A 17,842-nucleotide genomic window follows, 5' to 3' on the forward strand; every position below is an offset into this window, starting at 1 on the left:
AGAGCAAAAAATTATAAGTCCACTGTGTGTCACTAAGGACTGAATTGGGGAATGAAAGTGTAATGTCTCTGCAGATAACACCAAATGATTTGAGAAAAATTCTTTAAGTATAAGCAACTGCTTCTGAGCATGATTTGTGTGTGGTTGTCCTTTTGGGATTTTCATCAATAATGTGAATTAATTTCCACAGTGAAATGAAGAGAATCTCTTTCCTACAGTCCACCCCAAAATGAATCAGACCGTGATCTGTTGTGCTGGTAAGCTTTATTGTTTGCTGTGTCTATAGAATTTTTCAGGATTCTAATGGATAAGGCAGTGTACAGAGAATATTAGGCTTGCATTGTGAAGTTCCTCCATCATAAAACTTCAGATTAAGCAGCTGGGCTTCTGGGCAATATTCATGGTGTGCACTTGCGAGCATGGCATTCGCACAGCGAGGCGGAGGGGATGTAGAGCTGCACCATGGTCCCGTTGGGACAGCGCAGTGGGATCGTCACCGTGGTGGTCTGCATGGCTGTACAGCAGCTGCAGTGGTCTTCCCACTGCCCTGTCTGAGCAGAGTACCTGGTGGTGCTTCTGCATTTGCCCTAAATGGAAAAAGAAGAGAGCTGAAGTTTGAACAGAGCCTCATGATACTCAGAATCCTGGTTCCTTCCTTCAAAATATCCATGGGTGATTTTGTCGGGCTTCCATGCTCTGCTGAAAACATGAACTCAGAAACAGGTGCCTGGCTGCAGAATGCAGGGTGCTGCACAAAGAGTAACTTCTTATGAGCATAATCAGAGCAAAGGAGAGGCGACTAAACTGCTCACACACACAAAAGAGCCCAGAATTTAAAATCTTATAGGGAATGTCCAGAGCTATGGTGTTGGCTTTTGAGTAAATGTGGTTATCATGCATTCAGAAAGTGCTTTAGCCCAAATGCTGCAACTCACACACCCATTGTTGTCCTGCTGGTGCTATTATTTCTTGTTCTGCTTGTCTGGCCACTTAACTAAATTAGACCAAGGTGTCAGTGCCTGTAGCTATAAGCCTTCATGATGTCAAAATAAGTCGCCTCACATAACACTCTGTCAGAGTCCATTTCCTTTGGTGGCTTTGTGCTCTTATTTCCCAGTCTAATTAAATTAAAATATCCTATCATTATCAGGGACGAATTTAGAAAAAATGTACTTAATATTGTTTATTCCCGATGTAAAATCTGGACTTCTGCAGGAGAAAAATCAATACTTATGACCTTATGGCTAAGGACCATTTACTTTGTAGACAGGACAAGAGGCTAAGAATTATTAGTTATGCCATAACTTGGATTGCACACAAAGGTGATTAAAATCCTTGTATGGGGTTTCGTTATCTTGGAAAGAGCAGAGATGGGAACACCCAGAAGGGAAGTTATGCTCCTGTCTTAAAAGGAAGTTGCCATATAAGGTGTAAGCAGTGATGGGCTAGAAATTAAACTTTTAATCTGATTATGGAAGATACAAGACATGTAGAACACAAGAGTTTGGTGCCAAGGCTAGCTGAGGAATCCCAGAGCTTTTAAGGCATACAAGTCAAATCTTGGCACTTGGGTTTAAAGGTCTTTTAAAATGCCATTTATCTAAATACTTATTTAAATTCCCCTAATCAACCTAGAGGCTCAGTGCTTAACTACATACTCAGAACTGAAAATAAGCTTTACAAATGTGAAGATAAATATTCCTCTTTTTTTAAGTAGAAAGTCCTAACAGAGCTACTTCAGAGTCATTAATTTCTGCTGGAAGCAAGAGAGTGGGATGAACAAAGCCTTTGTGTCTAACATGTGCCATTTTTCATGCTGGTTTGACTAGGGAAAATTCAGCATCAGCAAATTACTTCAGGAAATAAGTGCCAATGAGGTTAACACTAAGCCAATCAATGAGAAACTGATGTTCCACTTACTGAAGTGAAACCATGGTGGAAGAAATGGTTTCATTTAGGGAAAGAAAAAGGAGGTTGATTTTTGTTATTTACCTCACAATGAGAAATGGGCACCTCCTTTTCAGCCACACATCCATTGATATTCCCATACTGCAGTCTGGTACTTACTGGATGGCATTCCACCTCCACACCTACCAAGTAAAAAAAAAAAGAAAAAGAAAAGAAAAATTTAAAAAGTGTTTGGCACTGCTGGCAATTGCTTGTTGTAACTTATATCCCTTTACTCCAGAAATTGTTGTCAGTGAAATGTTCTTCCTGGTAATATCTCTAGTTGGGTGTGTCTCAGAGTAATTCATGCAGAGCTGTGTGACTATTTCACATTGCAGCACTAAACTTCCATTAGAGAAGTGTTGGGAATTTAGCTGCTAGAGAAAGGAAAATTACAAAGCTGTGGCTAATTCCAAGTCCTGCACCTGTGTTGATAACATGTCCTTGAGGCTTAGCTGTAGTATAATAACAAACAGTGAAAGAGACATGAGAAAAGAGAGATGGAACCCCTAAGGAATGAAGAAGAGTTCATGGCATAATTTAACCAATAGATTGCTTAGCTTACAGAATATTCATAAGCTTATTACTCGCTGTATAAGTGTCTGATGCTCTCTTCAATAAACAGAATTTGCTTATCACTCATATTGAGTGTCTGAGTTTCCCCTCACCAACAAATGGCTCGACCCCGACAAAGGCCTTCATTCTCGCGCCCGAACAGGGACCCCTGCGAGCCACGGTCGGTGCAGTATTTGGGTGTCAGTCCCGACGCAGCCCGGGAGGCACAAAAAGCGGCCCTGCCTTAGGCGACCCTATATAGGAGACCTAGAGAAAGGCGAAAGAGTGGGCTCCGGTGCCCTGGCGACCTCACAGGAGAGCCCAGCTGACTGAATGCCGTCGAAATCCTGGAAAGGCTTAGAAAGGCTGCAGCGCGCTAAATGAATGACAAGTTAAAAGGTAATACAGGGACAAACGGCATATAATCCTTTTAAATGCTTTTTAGAAAAGCGGGGACTATAGACTGTTGACTTAGGAAGAGAATTCCTGAGATTGCTGCATATAGACTTGCAAAAACGTGCGTTGTAGTGCTGGTGCTGCAAGTATATGCACGATAAATCAGCGACCCTGCTGCAATGGCGGCAGCAGCCGCGGCTCGGGACGCCTGCAGGGCTGTGCCACTCCAATCTTGGCATGGGCGCAGCGGCGGGAGCGACGGCGGCCGCGGGGAAAGCGACCCGCGCGGCCACGGGTGCAGCGGTGTCTGCAGTGCACGCAACAAAGAGCCCAGCGCCGCGGGAGCCGCCGCGGAGGCTGAGAGCAGGGGGAGCCGCGCCGCGCCGAGCCCAGCGCGGGGGGGTCGGCCCCTCTGACACAGGCGCCGCGAGACCAGAGCGCTTTTTCCAGCGGAGCGCTTCTCCCTTTGACCCGCAGCGGGCAAGGGCATCAGTGTGAGACCTTAACAGCCGTAATAATTGTAACTCTTGTCAACAAAAGAAAGATTCCTACTGCAATTAAGAGACCAGTGATAATGAATGAGCGACATCAAAAGATATCAGGACGTTTCTCACCCAAGTGTTAAAAGAGACTTTTGTTCTTCCTAACAGACTTTAGACATCGGAAGCCCAGGGTGACTTGGTCGGTAGAGCATCAGACTCCGAAGTTGTGTTTTAGGAAATTTAAAAATGTTAAAAACAGGTTAAAGTGGTTGTAAAAGTGAAATATAATAAGTGTATTTTTTATATTTTTTAAGCTTTGTTTAAATGTGGTAAAGGTAAAAGCAAACACTGAATTCAAAAGAATTTTTTTTACAGCTATACCTTAAACAGTGTCTTATTCCAGTGGTATGCAATGTAGCTTTACTGTTTCCTAAGAAAGAATGTATTTCATATAGCCTTCATAATAGACTTGTAGAGTCAAAAGTAAACATGCACAAGAAGAAAAGAACTTAAAAGAAGAATTAAAAAATGAGAAACCCAGAGTTTTCTGATGACATGGTTTTAGCTCAAGCCCTGAAAGCTAAATCAAGAGTGGTAAAGAAAAATAGTTTTGGTATAGATTAGAAGTTTTATTGAATTACTGATATAGAAAGTAATGCATAAACACAAACTTTAAGTAGTATATGTGTTTCAAAGATTTAAGCTGAAAAATGTCTATTTTACACAAAGAAAACATCTGTTGATGTATTTCCTCAAAGAGGCATTTTATAAAATTGCTATATAATTATTTTTAAATAAGAATTGTTTCCTTTCTCTGAATCCAAAAGAAATGTTTGTTTTTTTAAAGTGGTGTTTCCTACTCCAAAGCCACTTTAGAAGGCATAATAATAATATAAATAAAATAATAAAATATTAAATAAATAATAAAATTAATAATATTAATATAATAATAATAAAATATGAAATAAATAATAAAATAAAATAATGATAAATAATAAAATGAATAATAATAATAAAATAAAATAATAATAAAATATGAAATAAAAAAATTGAAATAATTAATAATTTCAAATTTTAGTTAATAAAAGCATAGTTTTTAAAAGCATGTGATTAACAAAAACATACAGCATTTGATATTCATTTTAAGATATCACTTGCTTTCTATCATGATTGCCGTCAAACAAACTTTTGTTGACCAAAAGTTTTCTGTTAAGATTAAAATTATATTAAGTTATATAGAATTTAAAGTCAGTTAAGTTTTGTTAAGTTAAAAAGTTTTAAGTATCTTAATTTTGAATATTATTAAGTGATTGAGTTTAAGTTCTGTTAAGTTAAAATATTTAAGAGTTTAAGTTTTTTAAGTCTAAATGCTATTTAGTTTAAGTGATGTTAGATAGATTTATACTTTTATGATAGGCATTTATTTTATGACCTGTGTGCAAGTTGTTGTTGTGAACATTAGGGAAACTAGCTAAAAGAGACAATCAGAAGTATTTGTGAATAGAGTTGTTTTTGTTTAAAATATATCTGCTGTTTGAGAATAGACAGCAAACTTCCTTTAGCTTATTTTTATGAATTATATTAGCACACCTGAGATTTGTTTAAGCTTTATAGCACATAGAATTCTTTTTTGTATCTGTTGTATAGCATATCCTATAAATAGTCATAGCCTTTTTGGTTTGTTTCCCTAGCTTAGATCCCTTGTAAGAGAAAAGCCTTATTAGCTGAAAATATTGTTTAGTTGTTAGAATTGCCTATTCTTGTGTTGCAAAGAGTGAGACACACTTAGCCCATAGAACTTTTCTTTTTTTTAAAAAATAAAAACAGGGGAGATGTTGGGAATTTAGCTGCTAGAGAAAGGAAAATTACAAAGCTGTGGCTAATTCCAAGTCCTGCACCTGTATTGTTAACATGTCCTTGAGGCTTAGCTGTAGTATAATAACAAACAGTGAAAGAGACATGAGAAAAGAGAGATGTAACCCCAAGGAATGAAGAAGAGTTCATGGCATAGTTTAACCAATAGATTGCTTAGCTTACAGAATATTCATAAGCTTATTACTCGCTGTATAAGTGTCTGATGCTCTCTTCAATAAACAGAATTTGCTTATCACTCATATTGAGTGTCTGAGTCTCCCCTCACCAACAAATGGCTCGACCCCGACAAAAGCCTTCATTCTCGGCGACAGAGAAGGGTTTCCCTCATGTTTATTTTCAATTGACTGATTTGTTCTAAAGTCACCTTGGCCATCAAACACCAGCCTCTCCCCCCGGTCTTAGACAATTCTCCTGTTAACTCCAGTAACCAACAGGGACTCTGTTCCCCCCCTTTCAAAGAGAATCTCATCATTAACATGCTCAATATAAACTAAGCCAGAGCATTTTCTTCTGAACTCTTGCATGTTTTGGTCTGCATCTAAAGACTTGTGAAGGAGCCAATGCTTTTTTCAGTGGGTATTTTGTGCATAGACAACAGCAGCTCTGTGTAGTGTTACTGTAGTTTTATGTCGCTGTGAAGACAGACACCTACTCATACCCATTTCTAACTAACAAACAAAATTTCTGTGTTTAACAGAATATTGGACTGATTTTTCAGTACTACCCCAGAACAGTTCAGAAAGTTTAAGGAATTCAGCAGGGCAACTGCACAACTAAGTACACACACACAAAGGGAAGAGAAAGGTATCCATCTTCCTACCAGCAAGCACAACTTTCCATCAGCATGTTGGTACCAAATTGACTCTGTGCCTTGCTAAAACCTTAAATTTCATTAAAAAAAAAAAATACAGCTCATATCTGGTTCCAGGGCTGAACTGCCCTTTCTCTTTTAATGATTTCATCACTCCTTTATAAAAATTGTCCACCTGAAAGTTGGACAAGTTGTGCTCACACACTTGAAAAGCACAAAAAAAAAAAGTCATCAGCCTCAACACAGATCTGTTCCGTTTTTGATCCTGACTTATCAACTTGTTTTCTAGTTACTTTACCTCTGTTATTTACTTTTTCTGTTGACTGTGCCTCCTCTGCAAAGCTAGTGCTTGTATCTTAACAAGACAGGTGAGATTGAGATCAACAGAGAAAAGAGATGGAACTTCTTGGTTAAGGGGGAAAATAAGGAATTAGCCTTTGCCAATTATCAAGTCCTGTGACTAATACCACAAAAATCTCAGGAGAAAATAGGAGCTGTTCACTTGTTCCACAAACTAAAAGCTGGAACAATGCCCTCAGACACACTAAAAAAGTCCAGTTGTGAAGGCATAACATAGGAAGGGAAACTGACTCCTCAACCAGCTCCTTTGCCCAAGGACTTGTTGGATTCTGCTAAGCCAAAGGCATCAGCTTGGACTTGAGGGAATGAGTTCTTTGCCCAATTCTTTATGGCACAGAGACATCTGAAAGACAGACTCTCTCAAGACACTGGTAAATAATGTAATCTATGTCCAGGAGAAACTGAGAACTGAGCTACATCCAGGCAAAACATCATTGGGAATAAGGATCTGAAGGTCCATTCAATATGGGAGGTTTTAGGCAGGCAGCACATCACTTAGATCAGCTTGCCTTTGCAGCTGCAGGGAGGTATTGCTTTTAAAAGATTCCATTAAATAAATCTATGCATTGATCTCTGCTCATTTGGAACTAGTTTCTCCTCAATTACAGTGATTGACACTATCTACCCACCACCCTGTCTTTTAAATCTCAAAATCTGGTTTTGTTAATAAATAATTTTGAGTATTCCTTACTTGTAGCCTGGTAGATTGAAGCTCCTTTAACCAAATTACCTCTTTGATCCATTTGATGACAGTCTCTCAAGAGCCTTCTGACTTTTATCTCTCAAGCCAGAGCTCAGTGATTATCCAGACAGGCAAAGGCTGCAAACTCTCTAGGAGTTACCATCCTTCATCAGGGGTATTATTGCAGCAGCTCCTGTGCCACTGTGGTGATGGGCTGCTATGCTGGCCATCATTTATTTATGAGCACATGCATAGCAAAAAAAAGAAAATTAAAAGACGTAACAAAGATAAGATCTTGATATTCTGACCTTAAAAGAGAATTTCAATCCTTTGTAATATTTTTCAATTTTATATAAGCCACAGTATTAGTTTTTACTTATAGAGGAGAAAACTGAGAGGTTATCTGCTCACAAATGCATCAGTGATTCATTTTAGAAATGAGAACTCAACCCTGCAATCCTTCCTTATGTAAGCATACCCTTCCTACTCTCACAGCCTGACTGACATTTGGATTATCCACCCAAAGATGCGAGAAATTAAGAGTTGCAGGATTGACCCCTAAACTGACAAATTTAAGAACCAGTCAGGCTGTTCCATAGGAATGCATTTTCCCTACTATTTTTGGTTAATGTTATCAAAAACATTACTGCCACCAGGGTTGGGCTTTTTTGATTAATTTTTTTAAAGTTGATCTTTTATTCATGAAGTGTTTTCCTCACATATTCAGCAGTATCAGGTTATGTGACTTGACAGGCTGTCTGTGCAGCACTATTCCTGTTATCAACAGATGAACAATAAAATAAAACATTCATAATTAACATCTGCATAAAATGTGGAGAGTATCTATTTCATTCTAAGCACTTGAGAATACTGTCAAAATGCGTGTTCTAGATGACAAAACATGACAGACAGCAGCATGTTAGAGGGTGGGCTTCTTTGATGGTTTATTATAACCACATTGCTAAGCTCTGGTTCATTACCCTGCATATTATGGAAAATGTAGGTACTTACACACTCTGTCTTTTCCATACAAGATTTCTGGATTATTTACTTACATGTGTCACAGCAAGTGTTGCCAATTTTTGCTATTCTGCCCTAAAATTATAAAAAAAAAAAAGAAAACTCAGATGTTGGCATAAGTGATACACTTCTGATCTGCTGGAAGAAGATGTATAAAGCAGGATACTAGGCAAAAAAAAAAAGAAAACCAAACTGAATTTCTATATTATACAAAATCATAAATCTACATTAATAATCTTCTCTTTATCAACTTTAAGATTTTGAACTTTGCTGGTAGCTAACTGGAAGTAATTGACTTATTAGCAAGTTCAACACCTGAAAATATTGCTCTCACCTGCTATTAGGAGCTTTCTAAAATAAAGACATTAAATACAAGTAAATTCCTGAAAACCAGGAGGATAAAACCAGTAGCATTCAGCTTTCATTCTGTTTAAGAAATATCACATCTGTCAAGTAAATTTTAAAAGCCATAAAACTTTATGTTTTGTTTCATTGCTATCATCCAGAATAAATTCTCACAAATATATGTATAGTGCAAATTATTGAAAAACTATAGTAAAAGGCAAAATGGAGAAATATTTACACTGCAGGGTGATGCCATTGTTGCACTCAACCCTTGAGCTTACATGCAAAAGTTTGGAGGCTTTTTTAATTAAAAACCCTAAAATTTTGATCTGCAACAAGATGAAAACCACTAATTTTATAGCTGAAATAGTTCTGTTTGTGGGGGATAGGAGAAGAATAAATGCAGTTTGAGAAGTTCTGTTTAAAAAGTAAACTGCTTTTCACTGATTTTCCATTAACATCACTTGAATATGATAATAACCCAAAGCCCGTAATGTAACGCAGCATTCTTTTCTAAATCTTTGTTTATACAACAAAACCATGTATTACAATTACACGAGTGAGAGATGCCCTGTAGAAGTTTTATTTTTCCCACATTATACGTAAATTCTCCATTTGCTTCATGTGTATGAGCAGACTGGTTTGGCCACCAGCTTTACTAAAGGTTCCCTGCTTCCTGCCATGCCCAAGAAAATTGGAGCAGATGGATATAAACACCTGTAAGATGTGTAAAACCTGACAGATAAGCAAAAACAGGGCCCCATGGGCTACACTCACACCTCACTCTGCTCCTCAGTGTCTAATTAACCTCAAATCACAAGAAAGATGGACGAGTACTTTTTGCAGGGCTTTTTATCCTGCTAAACAACTGCAGTTGTGGAAGTTAGATCTTTCTGCAACAGTGTGAAAATTCCTTTCCCTAACATCATATAATGGCAGAGAAAAAATACCATAGTATTTCATATGCATATTTCTCAGTTTGTGTCATTGTCCACACAGTTTTGCTCTGGATCCCAAACTGAGGACATTGTTAGAAGAACCACTTGCAAATGTCTGATACTTCAAATATTCAGCTTCATATTCATAACAGAATTAGGGTCAGCAGTCAGCACAGTCCCACAAAAAAAAAAAACAACCAGCTTATAGTTTCAAAAAGAGAAAACCTACATCTTTCTGAATTTCAAAGCTCAAATTCAGTTTAGCCAAGGTGTTGGAGAGGGTTGGGGTTTCCCAGCCCAGCACACAGAAGGTACCAGAAACATGGCAGAGTCCATTAGGAAACCTGGGAACACAACCTGTTTCACTACTTACTCCTTCAGCCAAGCATCTTCTGGCATCAAATGGAGGACAGCCAGTGATTCTCCTTTCCCAGATAAATTCCCCTCTCTCATTTACTCTGCAGGAGTGACTGTCACAGCCATCCTGAAGGGATGAGTTTGCCTGGAAATATTGAAGGGCTGTTAGCTTTACACAGAAACAACAGGGGACAGGAAGTTTTCAGGATATTACTTTGCTGACGTCTCAATTAAAGTACCATGGTGGTGACACTTATAAAACATAGAAATCTTTGCTTATCCGCAGTCATTTTATTCTGTTTAATTCCATGGCCATATTGATCACAGCTCTGCCCAGACTGTGAAAACCTGACTTTTTCAGCTCTTAACAGGGAAGAAATTTCCATTAACTTAGGAAAAAACCTTCTTAAGTGAGAGATCTGGAGGTCTGGCCTATGATCTGTCTTTCAAAGAGATATAGATACAATTATTTACCTTCTGGAAGAGTTGGGAACTTCTTTAGAAAACATATATACAACCACACCCCCATCCCCCCACCAAATCATTTAGTTTGAAATAAACCCTTAAGAGCAAGTCCAGCCATTAACCTCCCACTGCCAACCAAGTCCACCAGAAAACCACATCTCTAAGATCCACGTCCACACATTTTAAAAATCCCTCCAGGGCTGGTGATGCAACAACTGCCCTGGGCAGCTTGTGCCAAAGCTGGACAATCCTTCCAGTGGGAAAAAAAAAAAAAAATCAATCTAAACCTCCCCTGGTGCAACTTGAGGTTGTTTCCTCTTGTCCTGTCCCTTGTTCCCTGAGAGTGGAGCCTGATCCCCCCCAGCTGTCCCCTCCTGTCAGGGAGTTGTGCAGAGCCAGAAGGGCCCCCTGAGCCTCCTTTTCTCCAGGCTAAGCCCTCTCAGCTGCTCCTTGTGCTCCAGACCCTTCCCCAGCTTCATGGCTCTTCCCATACTCTCCCCATCTAAGATTTTTCATACAAATTGAATAAAAGAATATTTTAGATGCTGTCTCTGGTGACAGAGAATGGGGTTTAACCAGAAAAATATCCACTCCTGTTTAAGAACATATCCTGCACTGCCAGGTTGGATGTGGCTCTGGGCAACCTGCTCTACTGGAAGGTGTCCCTGCCCATGGTAGGGAATTGAGAGAAGATTATCTTTGAGGTCCCTTCCAAACCAATCCATTCTATCATTCTATGCTGGAGAAGTTTCTCAAAATTCACATTCTTAATTTAACTATTTCACGTCTTAAATGAGGGTTTTCATTTCCTCTGTTTGAGGTCATATTCCAGTTAAAGTTCTGTGATAACATTCCTGTAACTAGAATGTCTCTCTAGGATTTTGCACTGGGGTATGAAGTCACACATTTTTTATTTACAAACAACTTAACTTCCTTGATCAATTATTCTGAGATACAAAAAACACAATACCATGTTACCTAATCAAAAACATGATTATACATTTGATTTACATTTGATGATACATTTACATTCAGTTATAAATAAAATAAAGAATGCTTAAAACTTACCTGAAGATTTTGAACCCTTCCATCTCTCAGCCTGATGCTACATGAAGTTGGCACACATTTTCCACAGCAAGAGCCAGGGATTTCCTGCCTTCTGTAGTTCTAGAAGGTGAAGGACATTTTTCTGGATTTATTTTGTTTTAAGCATGCATCCTGTATTTATTTTAAGAAGATTTTTAAAAAAAATAAGATTCAGTGGACAAAATGACAGCCAGCAAAATGCTTCTAAGTAAAACCAATGGATTCTATACAGTGCAACATGGAAAAGCAGTTGGAAGTGCTGAAACTGGAGAGAAAGGGGCAAAGTATCCAGTAAGCATTAGGCAGGGAAAGGCAGAATAAGGGAAAAGGAGAGCAAGAAAGAAAAGGGGAATAATGGAGCCCCACAAACAGCATTGAAGGGAAAATCAGTGGCAGGAAAAAGAGCATGGGAGAATGAGCATCCCTAAGTGGAGAGGCAGAAAGGTATAGAGTGAATAATGATAAGGAAAAAAATCAAACCAAACAGAAAGCAACTGAGCTAACACATGAAGTGTCCCATAGTAATGTCCCCAGCTGCTCCAAATAACCAAGAGCTGCTTATGATGAGATGAACATTTTTAAGAAAATAAACACTTCCTGGTTCAGTGAAGGCATGCATGTTATCCATATGTTTTTATAGAAGAGAATTTGGGGAGGGAGAGTTATTATTAAATCATTGGGGGAAAACATAGTTCATTGTTACTTAGGTGAACTTTCCCTACTAGCAAAAATATAAGCACCTAAAGCAGGTCATAAAATTACCCAAAAAATGACCCTCCTGAGCAGAATATGCTGGAGCTGGCTGCACTTCAATTGCCAGTGCTTTTCCTTACACAACTTCAGCATCCAGGAGAAAGCAGGTGTTCCTGAGAGAATTGGTACTCTTAACCCATTTGTACTCTCAAATTTTATCCATTAGCAAGGAATTGCTTTTAATCTAGGTATACCATGAAGTCAAAGGCTTTGAGACAGGAAAGATTCTGTGAATTGTGTGAATCCCACTGGTCTTTAGGGAGATGAAGACATTCTTTATCTTATTTGATTTTTTTTCTCCTCAAGCTCCTCAAATTCATTACAATGGCTAGGAAGGGATATATACTCCTAGACCTGCAACTTCCCTTGGGTAGCTGCATAGCTCCCAAACACAAGTTCACTGTCCTTAATAAGCCCAACTGAAAATGGCTCTTTCTTCAGGGTTTTCTGCCTAGTCTGTACTTTTGTGTTATATGGGGAAAAGGGCTGGTTGGGTAATGTGTGGGTGGTGAAAGAAGCAGGAGAGGAATGTTTCCCCCCAAATTTTTTTTTTTTTTTAATATCATGTATTATATTGATTCCTCTAACATAATTTCTACAGCTGTCTCCTTGCATTAAGCAGCGAGAATGGATGCTCATGTATCTTTGTGTGAGAACATACACATGCACACATGTCTCTGGCGACAAATTCAATCTGGTGTATCTGTTCGGATTTTTTTTCATGGATCTGCTAGGTTATATTTTGAGAAAGATGCTCAGCACTGAGCTTGGCCATTTGTTTTCCCTTCAGAAGCCTATGTCTATAATCAAACCTTACAGAAGGGGTAATATTAGGGTCTAGAACCACAAAAGGTATTCCAGATTGTCCTTTTTGTCAGAGGCTACATCCATATCACCAAATAAAAGGGATCAAAGCCAGTTTGATGGCCTAATGGACAAGTGGAACACTTATGAACTATCTGAGCTGCATTCTCCACATGAAACTGGCTGGCCTTGGTTTGCCCTAAGCACAGACCTGTCCCTGGACATCATTTGGAAGTCACATCATCATTTTTCTACTCATAACAAGCCAGCTGGGACGCTGTTGACAATTCTTCAAGAAAAAGAGTTGCAGGAAATAATTTGAGTCTGCAGTCTTGCTCTATTTTTTTATTGTTAGAGATTACTCTCTACAGAAACTTAACTACATTTCCAGTCCTTTCCAGTTCTACTTCAGGATGGGAGATTGGACTCATCAAAAGCTCTGCCCCTCTCTGTTCCAAGGACCCTATCAGTGTATGCCCCTCCTGGACATAAGCCAGAAATCCCACATGATCATGTTAGAGATGTGGATTTTGGGTGCCAGGGCCACCACTTGGCACACGCACTGGGTTTGGTTGGGGCCATTGTGCTCCATCCACTGTCCAGGGAAAGGATGAAGAAGAGGAAGAGACATCTAAGTTTTGGGGGTTTTTTTCTGTGAAACTTAGCTTCTGGTCTCTGCTCTTTGGACATAGGGTGATCAAACCAGCCTCTGCATCTCACTTTGGTCTCCTTCTACTCAAGGTATTGGTGCTAAGAGAAAAAACTACAGAACTGAGCAAAACTAATCAGGCAATCCTGTGACACTGTTGGTCAGTAGAGCAAAAATGAAAGATATATCTCTCTGGCTTTCTCACCCAAAGTCATTCCTTGTAGGTGAGGGCACCAAAGCAGCAGCAAAGACTTCAAAAACTAGTGGGAACTGATGGGGACAATCCCTTCAAATCACCAAAGGCAAGGGCTGGGAATCAAACAAATGCTACTGAGCCCAGCTTTTAGACAAATTGGAAAATTGTCATAGGAAAGGCCTGAAGCGTGGAGATCTGGCTGAGCTGCAGGTCCCTGCAGGGACAGGTAACACTGTAGGAAAGAGGACTCAGCAGTTCCTCTTGCAAATGATTTGCCAAACCTTATATTGCCCTAAGAGTAAGTAATCTAAAATAAACAATAAAATGTGCCTGTGGAGCTGAGTACCATCTACCCTGAGGATTTAGATCAGATTTGATGCATATCATCTACTTCATGGAAAAAACACAGAGCAAGACTTCTCAGAAGAACCTGAAGAAAGGCCAAAGGCCCCAGAGCTGTACCGGACATAAAGTGGTGTGTATAGTGAAGAACATAACTCTCATCAGACACATTCCTACCAGATCCCCTCAGGCTGCTCCCACTCACCAATGGGCAGGCCTGGCAGTTGAGTTTGGTGCACCTCAGGGTGTATTTCTGAGGTGCTGACTGGAAGCACTCACACGTTGTGCACTGATCCACCATCAGGCGCCTCCCGTGCTGAAACATCAGAATCAGTTTGTCAGTGACCATCTCACCGGCAAAATCCAGATAAACCAGTGATTTCAGGTTAAATCTCTTTCATTAAATCTTGCACTGTAATTCTTTGCTAGAGAAACAAGAAACCCATGCCGCAGAGTTTCCAGAGACCTTGATATTTTTCATTTTCATCTCTAATTCCCGAACAAGCAGCATGGCATGAGGCTATTTTTCAAGGAAGCCCTTTAGAAGTCCTTAATCTGAGAAATGTCATTGGCATTTCTTTGTTGCTTAAATATCTAGCAAGCAAGAAAGGGATTCTTGGAAGTTATGAGGAAGATTTTTTTTTACTCTGACTACATGGTTGCCAGGAGTTTTTTGAGTGCAATGAATTTATTTGGCAACCAGTTTTCATTCTAGAGCCATCATAACCCACAGATTATGGGCAGAAATGATATTGTTTTTGTAACAATTCTGCATGGAATGTCTAAAGGACTAAAAGCTTAAAATTAAGAAAAGACAAAATTTTAAAAAGCAAAATTAGTGACTGAAGAACTCTACTCTGTCCATAGTTACAAGCAAATCAGGCTGAACACAATTCAAATGCCCTGAGCTCTTGCCCAGCACCTTGTTTCCTGGATCCCATCATATTTTCAAAGGAAGCAAAAGTGGCATTTAAAATGCAGAGCAAAGATGCCAAACCATTAAGAAACAAAAGTATTTGGAGTCAGTAATTGGTTACCCTACACTGAAAGGAATCCTAAGACAACATCTTTCTTCCTCCCAGGTGCAAAGCCCTTCATTTCAACCTCAAAATAACAAACCACAAAGGTTGAAAGGACAAAGTGGAAGTAGCCTACTCAAGATTTGCACAAACTTCTAAAAACTAATAAAGAAGGAAAATAAATAAGGTAAATAGACAATTTTGCTAGATTATGAAAGGTTTGAATTGTGCTTCAGATATTAGTGGAATGCCACCATTTATTTCACTTGGTACTGTGCATATCCTCAGATTCCATTTTGAATTGTTAAATGCTCAGGAAACAAGTGGAGCAAAAAACAAGAAGCTGGCCAGAGTAACAGTGTAAAAGCAATGCATTTATAGGTAGTTTAGACCCAATATTGTGACATACAAATGTTCTGAGCACAGAATTTTAACTACATTCTGATTCTGTGCCCCAGGACAACAGAGGTGCTCAGGTCTCTATAACCAGTAACAACAACGACTCTCTCCTGAGGTCTAGAAAAAAGATCCTCTACATAAAACATTATGAAAGAGGAAATACCAACGGGGAGATTCCTGTCTTTTAACAGCTTAGCTTGAGACCTGAACATGGGATTCCTCAGCTTTCCAAGTTCAACCTTTTGTAGTGACTATCATTAATCTGGAGGGTTAAAAAACTTCAACAGGGGCATGTATGGGGATACACTCAAAATTTTGCTCCTGGAGAGGGAGGGCGTGATGATTTTGCCTGGGGTACAATTTCCTTCCCAGTGGCTGGAATGGGGCTGTGGTTTGGATTTGTGCTGCACATAGGGTTGATAATACAGAGACGTTGTTACTGCTGAGCAGGGATTGCACAGAGCCAAAGCCTTTTCTGCTTTTCCTGCTACCAGGCTGCAGAGGAGACTGGGGTTGCCTCAGAGGTTGGGAGGAGACACAGCCAGGAGAGATGATCCCAGCTGACCAAAGGGATATACCAGACCTTATGGCATCATGATCAGAATATACAATGGGGAAAAGAAGGAGCACCATTCTGCTTGTCTGGGAAGGCTGAACACCTGCCCAACCATGGCAAGTAGTGAATTAATTCCTTTATTTGCTTGGCTTGCACAGCTTTTACTTTCACCCTCTTTATTCCAACCCAGAAGTTTTCTCACTTTTACCCTTCCCATTCTCTCCTCGATCCTGCTGGTGGGGAGGGAGTGAGTGGCTGCTGGTTGCGGTTGCACCATAACAGATGGAGAGCAAATATCTTATGAAAATTCTTATTTCTTGTTTGATCTCAACACTGGAAAGCAGTCAGACACCAGAGTGACAGTTCTAGTGCAGACCACATGACATTCTTTATCAAAGAATAGCTCAGTGGCTCTAGGCTTTAACATCATAAAGAAAAGGTCTACAAAGCCACAACTGATGTCACTGATATCCTCATGGATTCTTCTAATAGTTCTAACATTCCAATTAAACACAAAATAGATAAAGCTGAACTCACATGATAATCACTCTGAGAGGCAAGAACATAGGGATTTACTAGACACGAGTTGAAATTAAATCTTCACACACAAGTGCCTTGAGCTTTTGAGGGAAGATCTAGCCCTGATCCCAAATTTGCTTAGCATGACAGAACTGAACAAAATAATGGATTGATACAGATTTTTCCCTTTATATAACACACCTATCTTGTGCTTTCTTGGCTACCTTGGAACTAAATGTCAACACCAAAATAACCGAGCGCCACCATCATAACCTGCATAAAACTCAAATCTGCTCAGATCACCTTCAAAAATGCCACTCAGTAAAAGCCTGAGAAAACAGATGAGAGATACAGATAATCCTTTTGGTAAATACAGCCACCTGCTTGGAAACTTGCAGTTAAAACCCATGGCATTGTTAATAACAGCAGAGTAGATGCAATACAGCAAATTACTGGAATATCATATTGATAACCAAATACGTGATAAAAACATAAAGGAATTAAGGACACAGTCAATTACCAGAAATGCAGTAAAATCTCAAAACTTGGAACTATTCAGGGAAGGAGTTGATGAATGAAAGTTTTTCCTTAATATAAAATGAAACTTGAAGCCTATTCTTAAAGGACCCAACATAAAAGGTTTGAAATCCAGGAAGTAGAAACTTCTGTGGACACCACATCTTCCTGCCTGACCAGGACTCTGGAACCAGTCACTGAAGCAGAGAACAGCACAAAACAAAGCTATCGTGACACCAGGTGCTCAAAATATTTCAGACAGGCAGCTAATTAACTTATAGTAAGTCATTAAATGAAGTTAGTTTAAGAAATTTTAGGATTGTTTTTTCAATATTGCAGAAGCTGAGACATTTTATTTTGAAGTTTTCAAACACAGACACTTCTTATTTTGCTTTCAATGTGACATTTTGTTTCAAATTTTCCTTATGTTTCATTTTAAATTATTTGTAAATATTTTCAAATGCTTGAAGAAAGAAAAAGTACTTTACTTGACAGATCATGTGAACATTTTGTTGGAGGAGAAAAAAAAAATTAGTTGATCATGGCAGAACAGCACACAACTGGAAACAGCTTTGGTTTGCAATACAGAAATTAGATACATATGGAATATATAATCCTGTATAAGAGAAAGTGGCAAGAGCTGTCCTGCTTGACATTCCATATTAATATTGTCTTTGTAGGATGCCAATTAGTTCCGAGAGCATACAAAAGAGGAAAGAAGTAGAGGGATCCAAGAGAAAGTAGATTATTCCAGAATTTATTATTTTTAA

At 39.0% G+C, this 17,842-nt stretch overlaps 1 protein-coding gene across 3 annotated transcripts in view; it reads right to left on the reverse strand.

The window, feature by feature from the left end:
- Positions 1-245: 245 nt before the first annotated feature.
- The window catches only part of VWF (von Willebrand factor), a 127,747-nt gene continuing 110,150 nt past the window's right edge, over positions 246-17,842 (reverse strand). For 2 of the 3 annotated variants that reach the window (XM_064701787.1, XM_064701786.1), the window contains exons 47-52: positions 14,269-14,379; positions 11,302-11,400; positions 9,785-9,913; positions 8,164-8,203; positions 1,993-2,090; positions 246-587 (exon numbers count right to left, since the gene is read on the reverse strand). In XM_064701787.1, coding sequence (XP_064557857.1) covers positions 399-587; positions 1,993-2,090; positions 8,164-8,203; positions 9,785-9,913; positions 11,302-11,400; positions 14,269-14,379 — 666 coding nt within the window. In that variant the 3' untranslated portion in view covers positions 246-398. The remainder of the gene's footprint in view (positions 588-1,992; positions 2,091-8,163; positions 8,204-9,784; positions 9,914-11,301; positions 11,401-14,268; positions 14,380-17,842) is intronic. The other variant, XM_064701788.1, reaches the window with a different exon arrangement.

Source organism: Zonotrichia leucophrys, chromosome 1A (assembly GCF_028769735.1).
Source record: "Zonotrichia leucophrys gambelii isolate GWCS_2022_RI chromosome 1A, RI_Zleu_2.0, whole genome shotgun sequence".
Lineage (NCBI taxonomy): Eukaryota > Metazoa > Chordata > Aves > Passeriformes > Passerellidae > Zonotrichia > Zonotrichia leucophrys.